This window comes from Salvelinus alpinus, chromosome 36, assembly GCF_045679555.1.
Source record: "Salvelinus alpinus chromosome 36, SLU_Salpinus.1, whole genome shotgun sequence".
NCBI classification, from domain to species: Eukaryota; Metazoa; Chordata; class Actinopteri; order Salmoniformes; family Salmonidae; genus Salvelinus; species Salvelinus alpinus.
Genome location: NC_092121.1, coordinates 5,549,580 through 5,558,809, shown reverse-complemented (window position 1 = coordinate 5,558,809; position 9,230 = coordinate 5,549,580). Strand labels below are relative to the sequence as shown.

General features: G+C 41.0%; 1 protein-coding gene across 1 annotated transcript in view; it reads right to left on the bottom strand.

The window, feature by feature from the left end:
- Positions 1-1,318: 1,318 nt before the first annotated feature.
- Positions 1,319-9,230, bottom strand: part of LOC139565212 (syntaxin-1B) — a 65,616-nt gene continuing 57,704 nt past the window's right edge. Inside the window, exon 10 of the mRNA XM_071385368.1 lies at positions 1,319-8,997. Within this exon, the coding sequence (XP_071241469.1) occupies positions 8,917-8,997 (81 nt within the window). The 3' untranslated portion in view covers positions 1,319-8,916. The remainder of the gene's footprint in view (positions 8,998-9,230) is intronic.

Below are 9,230 nucleotides of genomic sequence, written 5' to 3'. Positions count from 1 at the left end.
GTTCAAATGTTAAAATATTACATTTACATTTAAGTCATTTAGCAGACGCTCTTATCCAGAGCGACTTACAAATTGGTGCATTCACCTTATGATATCCAGTGGAACAACCACTTTACAATAGTGCATCTAACTCTTTTAAGGGGGGGGGGTTAGAAGGATTACTTTATCCTATCCTAGGTATTCCTTAAAGAGGTGGGGTTTCAGGTGTCTCCGGAAGGTGGTGATTGACTCCGCTGACCTGGCGTCGTGAGGGAGTTTGTTCCACCATTGGGGAAAAAAAAAAAAAAAAAAATATGTGCTGTGTCATTTAACAGATGCCCATACTAACTAATTAGAATCAGCACATAGTAGAGGACAGATGAACAGCAGTGTACTGTACAAAACAATCATAAAACCTCAATGGTAAGTAGCCATAATGAGGTGATGGGGATAGAATTTGCACCAGGGTGAGTGATCAAAGTGGGGATGTCTTTAGCATGCCTTAATGATGAGGTCATAATGTGTAGACTGGACCATGAGTCATGGATTCCTAATGGTCCTTTTAGGAGGCTGGGAACCTGATGGACAGTGTGCTGGAGGAGCTAACCCACACAGCATGGCTGAGCAGCTGTTCAAAGCCCTTTGTTCAAAGGGTCTGAGCAGGAGTGCTGATATAGGATCAGTTTTGTCTATTGGATATTAATGAAAAATATATGGACAGGGCCGGATCATAGCTCCGCACTGCTGCTTCTTCTATATGGCCTAGTCCACCTTTAAAAACACACTGGGTCCTTTCAAGGAAAAACATTGACATAACACAATAATGATGGATTACATTTATATTGTTCGTTTCACGAGGTGTCAAAAATATGTTCAATTGTAAGGAGTGAACTCCATCACCTCGCGCACTACCAATTTGTAACACTTGACTTACCTGAGTGACGCACAGCAGCCATTTTTTTGTGTCCGAATGCTTGCCAAGTCTCGCATATCACAGTGGAGAGTTGTCTGAGATGTTGCTAACCCAGTGGAGGGCGATCAGGGTCTACAGAGATACTCACTGTGACTTCCTCCAAAAACCCAGTGAATAGGCCCCAGGGGCTTCAGACCCACTCGATGCTTCATGACAAGGTGTTGAAAGGATAACATGAGGATGCTTAACACAAAGTAATATCCTATATTCCTGGATCAAAATAACATGAAATAACATTACATTGCCATATGTTTGGTACATTATGATCTAAGAACATCATTTACAAACATTACAATTGAATCTGCGCCAGTGTGTACCATAGCGATGGAGACTGACAACAGTAATGAAGACCAACCACCGCGAGGGTACACTGAACAATCCTTTTCTTTATTCATTTTTTTGTTATCATTTCAATATGTCTGTCGGGTTAGTTTTTTTGATCGTTTTTATTTTAAATTAAAATTTGACACACTTATAAAAGACAGCATCTGCATAGAGTTGTCATCTTAAAGATCCATGGAGAAAAGGGAGAGAGAGAGCAAGAGGGGAGATAGCGAAGGGTGGGGGAGGGGAAATACTGGCACATCACACTAACTAAACAGAACAGCAAACAGCAGTACAAGAGCGGGAGAGAGAGGGACAGATAGTTTTTTACATTACGGTACGCACACATACACACACACAAAAAAAACGGGACACAAGTTGCATTTCCAGTCAAAGTTGCAGCAAACGATCCAACTGTCCTCTTTTTTTTCAGTCTCTCTCAGTATCATTTTCTTGTTTCGCTCGATCTCTCCCACCCTGACAACCCCCTCTGACTTTCACTGAACAAGATGGAGTTGTTCTCTTCTGCCTGTGTTGTTACACATTTCAAATCACTTCCACCAACTGTGTCTTTCGATCTGCAACCGAAACTGTTGTGCTCGATCGAGGTCTGGTATCATTTTGTCTCACTTCTGCATGTTAGAGAAAGCCCTTTTTCTTTTGTATTGCACATAAAAGTGGATCTCTATATTGTCACAGGCCAATCTTTGAGTAGTATCCACAACTTTCCCTTTGAGGATGATCAGACCTCCTTGGGTTGCTCTCACAATTGGGACACAATCCTCTCAATTTCCTAAGAAGGTGATTCGGTTGTTTGCATCTGACGCGCCAAGATATCAGTACACAAAGAGGACAAAACTCAACGCAGAGCCTAACTAATTTCAAAAATGGAACTTCTTCTTACAATTTTGACAATGGAAATAATTGTCTCTCCTATTTCTCTCCCATGAACATAGGAGAGTTGCAACACTTGCCAGACATTAAAGATCACACAAATGAGTGCTTACTGACTTTAAATGTCATGACCACTACTTAATGGTGAGTTCAATTAAGAGGACTTCTTTTTTCCACCACAGTATAGTTTCCACAGCGATGACAGACCCTGGACCCATGAGAAGAAGCCCAAAGCCAAGTGACAAGGTTGACGTTGTCATTATACAAGACAATACCAATCATAATGACAGGGCTGTTTTTGGCTGACTACCGGCTAATAATTGGAGACAAAGAGAGTGTTTGAGTTCATATTTGGCCTGGAAGCAGGAAACCCGAGACAACATGGCAACGTGTACGTTGCCACTCCCTTCTTACTACGGATGGAGGGAAGCACTATTCATCAGAGACGGATGCCTCTGAACGAAATCAAACTGGTGGGTTTTCGACTGATATGGTTGGTCACACAAACTTTCTTTTGTCCAAACACGCAGTAAAACTGAAAGAACATATATGTACAGACAGTCAGTCCAAAGAGGGGGGACAGTGGGTATAGGGCAGAGATCGAACCACTTCACAACTTTGACAGGAAAACGTTTCTCAGTAGTTGTATATATGGACATGCAAGTAATTTTTTCTCTCTTTGAAGTATTTACAATAATTACAAGACACAAAGATCCAGTTCAGTTTGACAAAATTGCGAGCATTCAATATTACTACTATTATTTTTGTTAGCATAACTCCTTTGTTTCTTTAAATCATTGCTATAATATAATCACTCACTTGTTTAGTTTAGCATTTGATCATTTTGCCATTCTTTCTCCCTCAGTTTGCACATGTCACTGCATTTTATTTTCATTATAATAATATAATTAATATCTATTCAGTTTTCTGTTAGCCATTCGGATAATGATCAACTTTCTGGAGTCACAATTTCGGGGCACCATTCCTACACCGCCAACCCCCCTCCCAATTAGAACACTGATACAAAGGAATACTGTTGTGAGATATGGTGAGTATGTTCCAGAATAGGACCATAAAGCAAAGAAAACAACAACTGGTTTAGTTGTGGCAAATAACAGTAGCACATTAGTAAGCCACAATAGAAAGTAGCATCCCTGAAGAGGGTTAAGTTGGCTGTTGAAATGATTTCATTCCAAGAACAACCTCTTCTGTGAAAGCAGTTTGAATATTGACATAACGGTGAGGATAAAGCCAGTGGCCATTGCATAGGGCCTTGGATTTCTTGTGGCTACAACAAGCAAATATGTATGGGTGCCCATATATAGCCAGCGAAACTCCAAATATGAACCATGATAATATAAAACAGATATTTCGTTTTGAAAGATCTAACTGGTTATATTTGCAGTTCAAGACCATATTCAAACCCTTTCCAGAAGGTGTTTCTTTCCATTGACTGCACTGACAAGGCTTTGTACGGACAGAAGCTAGATGGCAAGGTCATTACCGTCATTCATTCTCCACTCATTTACAGAATGCTTTCTCTATGCTCACTGCGTTTGGAGGTCATTCCGATGTACCGCACACCCGATACATCTTTTAATTTCAAAACAATACAGGAATAAAAACATAGAATACTTTGGTTCATCCAGGTCAGTGCCCTTATATTCACCAAAGTTGATCTGGGTACACTCCGTTCAGGTGTGTTGCCAGCACACAGAAAGCGAAGCAAGTGAACGTTGAAACGGGTGGTAAAAGAGGCCATAACAAAAAACATGTAGATATTGTGTGCATAAAGAAAGGTGTTTAGACTATACAGAAATAATAATAGTCACTGTTGTCTCCTTTGGACTCAAGTGTAAGAGGACTGCATGTACATCATATGATTATCCATCTCTTCTCACTACGACAACCATGAAGACGACAAACTACGAATGATTAAAGGACAATTTGTGAAGTCTATTCAACAAGTCATTTCAAACGTTTGAATCAATTAGCTGACAGATCAACATACAATGATTTGAAGGGGGGGGGGGGAATAATCTGGATGATAACTCTAGATTCCTGTTATTATATTATAAGCATTTTTTTTGTAAACTTGACTTTCTTTGTGCTCTTTGATCCGGTGACTGAGAACACGTGGGGCAAAATGCTTTGGTTTGAATTTGGTAACATATATAAATAGTGTATTTTTTTGTTGTTGTTCTGTTTTTAACATAAAACTGGAACTCAACAGCTACAACCCATGGACCTGCTAAACCCGAACAGCCCTTACGCCTAGTCGCGTGCTCAGAGTGTGATGCAACTGGTCTGCGTCGATCGCAGACGTGCACACACATACTGTACACAAACAAACGTTCATGCTCACACACAAACACACCATCATTTTTTTTGTTGTTGCCAAGGACGAGGGGCATGCACACAAGGCCTAGGAGCTCACAAGTTGCAGTCGCAGCTTAAAGACTCACGATTAACGTTTCCTCACAAAAGGACGCATACGCCACCATAGAAGCACACGAAGCAAAGTGGGATAGACGCCATGGGAGAGAAAGAGGGCTACAGGATAGAATGTATCAGAATTACTACTAGGGGTTCTGCCATGGCGGGGGAAAAAGGTACTCTGGAGGAAGGATGGGACGACGTTTTGCACCAAACAGTACCCAGAGGTTTACACACACTCGTACATACGTAGATCACCTCTCTGGACGTACCACTGTAAATATGGTGTCTCTGTAGACTCGCAATAAAACAGACACCAGCAGTGATATAACTCTAACCCCTCACCCCGTCCCCAGTGAGTAAATATAAATAATCGATCGATAAATTAAACCGTGAACGTGATAGACAGTGTTTTCTTAAAGAGTGTAAAGTGCGCACATGATCGAGAGCAGAAATCACCATGCAAACTCACAAAGCCGAAAGTTGCATGCCTTAAAGAATAAGGGCTCCCTAGCCATATTCCTTTTAAAAAACAACAACGACATCAATACAACCCCATTTTAACTGTACATGTAAGTGGTTGGACACATTAAATACACAGAAGCTTTAAAAATAACATGCTGGCCAGTGCTGGAATGACTTGAGGACTACAGTCAGATTCCCTCCTGGATCTGTGGGTGGAGATGTTGGTCGAATGAACCTACATTTCCCATTTGCCATTCCCATGCCCTCAATATCTCTTGCTGCAGAAAGACGTTCTTGCCATGGAAAGATACAAATTGGACTTCAGAGGCTCACCAAAGTAATATAAGCGCCTTTGAGTCATGGCGGGACTGAAAATATCACGTCTCATGTGGTGATCGAGATTGTACAGAACTCAAAAGTGGTTACCGGTATGCACGTAGAAAACAGTGACATGGGTTAGTCCTGAAGTTAAATCCTGTTTAAATAGAGGCAATTTTTTGTTGTTTCTCGCTCAATGTGTTCCAAGGTGTGAGTGCCAAACTCCCAATGTTATGTGGTTGTTCATGGAAAAAGTCAGCAGCGCAAACTCCCATTCTGTAAGGACAGCCCACTATCAAAGGCCACTGTTTCACACTCAGAACCAAAGAGCCTTTTGCATGGATATGTGAAATGACTTAACCTTTCATTGAAGGTTTCAGCTTCCTATTTATTGCAAGTATTGTCCTTATGATGATATGGCAGGCTTTAGCACAAAGCATCAGCTAACTACTACTTAGCACTTGAAAGGGACATGATTTGGTTGGCCGCTGAGCTGGAAGTGGAACATAACTTTAATGCAGTTACTATAGTTTAAAGTTTGGACAACAACAGAGACAGTTCAATGACAGTCAGTCAGGGATGACCATCATAGGGCCACTTGACTTAGAAATTCACCAAGAAACCGATGACTTAGAAAAGAACGTTCCTTGCTGATGACAATGACAGGGGAATGACCATGTAACTGTGAAGGGTGAATGGGTGTGTATCGATTTTGTAGCAGCCAATAGGTAAGATGCATTAGGTCTAACTCTGAAATATCCTATCCAATGTCCTGTGAGATTTGCATTAATAGACTATTCTGTGTCGGAAGGTTAATCTAACGTGATTCTCTGTGTTGGGGCACCCGTGAAGTAAAATCATCTGCCTTTGGTTTTACACTGAGCAGAGTCACTTTTGGCATTTGGAAATGTTGAATTTAGCTACATTTCCATAGCACTTAAAATCCAAGTTCAGAAAACTGAGAGCTGGCTCCTCCCTTTGAATATACAATATTAAGGACATATTCAACACAAAATTAGTATTTTAAGAAAACATTTGACAACATATTGTTTTTTCCTGACAATTATTACATATACAGTCAAAGGATCAATTACAAGAAAACACAGTTTCATATTGCGGTGGCTAGCATAGTCTGTTTGGGCACTTGAAATGAAGAAAAGTACAACTTATGACTTACATTTAAGTCATTTAGCAGACACTCTTATCCAGAGGGTAGTACAGGAGCAATTAGGGTTAAGTGCCTTGCTCAAGGGCACATAGACAGATTGTTCACCTAGTCAGCTCAGGTATTTGAACCAGCAACCGTTCAGTTACTGGCCCCACGCTCTTAACCGCTAGGCTACAACTTATATCCTATGAAGTTCCTACATATAGGAAGCTAACGTCAAAGGATAATTGGGTTACTCTTTAAATTGGCTATAATCAAATCAATACGCCAGCGATACAGTCGTTGCTTTTTCAACATCTTATTGATCGTAGAGTATATTCTACATTCTGATTAGGTCCATGTCCAATCTAGATCACAGGGGGTAAGGCCTTGTCATATGAACTACACTGGGACACTATTCCATGAAGGTGAACCCAAACAGTCAGAACACTTTAGTTCATCTAGTCGGGGCCAACACCGTCAACGCAAGCCAGGGAATTGGGACTTCGAGGGCAAGAGGCTCACGAGTCATGATTTTGATCCAGTCATTCCCGCAATTTGGATCTTAATCTGCGACATTACAGTGCTGGCTTCAACAGAGTCACTATGACATCCGTATCATGTTGCCGTGCATATTTCCTTGGCAAGGTAGAGTTGTCTCCTTCTTGATAAATGTAGCAGCAGTCATATCTGTTCTTAGCCTGAACTCAAATGGCATTAGTTTGTAGATTGTGCAATCATAGAGCACAGTATTCTCTCCTGACCTTGTCATTCTGAACTGGTAATAATTCAGCACCATCAATGGAATATTAGGAGGAAAACGCCCATCTTTATGAAATGGCACCCAAACAGCTCAAGCAGAGGGTTGAATAGGTTCCCTTAAAACGCAACATGACCTACCGATTGATAGATTATCAATACCTAATATGTTTTATGAATCGATTCTATAGTTGCGTGTTTTTTAAGATGATATCTTTGCTTAGTAAAAAATACAATTTCACAAGAGGGGCACACAAACTTGTTCCATTCAAAGTGCCCATTTGCTTATATGTTTTGTATCTTGGAAATAAAATAAAGCAAACGGCAAAATATAGCTAAAGGTCCATAAAGGAAATATGAGGCCAGACTATTTGTCACAGGACACGTCACACACTACACGACCACAGTAGAACTAACCGCTTCCAAAGCAAGACATGAGACTACACCAGGGCTCGCCAGCATTTCAAGTTTTGAGATTCCTTTGTTCAATTTTCATCTTTACTTTTTAATATGTTCCACATTTTTTGCAAAATCTGTAGAACAGGCATGACGGCTATAGGTCTCTCTTTCTGTCACCTCCCTCTCTTCCTTCCCCCTCTGGTGTATTTTTTCTCTGTCTGTTCACTTTTAACATCCTTGGGAAAACTCGAGCTGGTCGGCTTTCTTTGTCAAAACTGCATAGTTCGACCGTCGGTTTAAACCCGCCCACCCTCCCGTCTCACCTCTCTAATCTGTCTCTCTGAATTTGGTTTCTGCCGCAGACATGTCGAATTAGCTGAAGACCCGGAGACATTCCTCTCTCCATGCTCCTACTGTATGGATAAGAGCAGAGAAGGGCTTTGATGGAGCACCTGCAAACTGTCAGTTGTTTTTTAAAAAACCTGCTACTGCAGTGCCACGCCCTAAAGTACACGCCTCCATCTGTCTGTCAGCCAGGGCCTTTCATCTGCCGTTGTAACAGCTCCATGGGTGTAAGCTCTTGTCCCTATTGGCCGAAGTAAAGACATTGTTGCGAATGAATGCCTAGCTAGGAGATTTGATTAGCCTATTGGCAGGTTACTCAAGTTGACTACACTAATTTGACTGGCTGATTAACCTGATTGACAGGAATAACCAACCCATGAGAAGTCTGTAAAAGACCAAAACCAAAGTCAGTGTCTCCCAACGAAACGTGATTATTGTATCTATGAAATAAGCTACACCTATCATCCCAATTCCCTTCTACAGTTTTGTGCATTATGTTCTAAAATTCCAAGTAAACTACCTTTGCTGGAACGACACACAATTTAGCAGTCATTGGCACTGTCCTGGAGATCCCCCAAAAAAGAATGAAACGTTCCCCCAAAAATATTTTACGTCATATTTCTTTCCAGGTAGCTAACCCATGTGCTGTTTCTGATGTTCAATACATTTACATGTACATTGCAAATATTATGTTTATCTGTACCCTCTTTTTTGTATGTTATGTATTTAGTCAGTTATATTGTCGTATTTTTTTTTTTTGTCTTTGTTTTTTCAACCCCACCCAACCACTTTAAGAACGTTTTCCTTATCTGATATTGTATATGATATTTTTCTCTCTGTGTGTTTTTTTCTCTCTTGTGGCCGTCTTTTGTCGTCATTAAAAGCCCAGGTATCCGCCGATAGTGGACGCCAAGACAACTCCCAGAATAGTACAGCAGACGATGATCATGAGCTTCTTCTGCAAGGGGGGGGGGGGGGGGACAAGGCAGTGATGGTGTTAGCAAGACACAGGGAGGCTTGTGATTGTATACATGCTACGGGACAGTTTTACGGTAAGGGACAGTATCATTTATCTATACGACACATTAGTGTGTACATTGTGTCCAAAGCTATCACGCCTGTGGAGGTTGGTCGCTTGGTAATCACTGAGGTACTGTGTGAATGCCCAAGAGGAAATGCACTGTACATGAA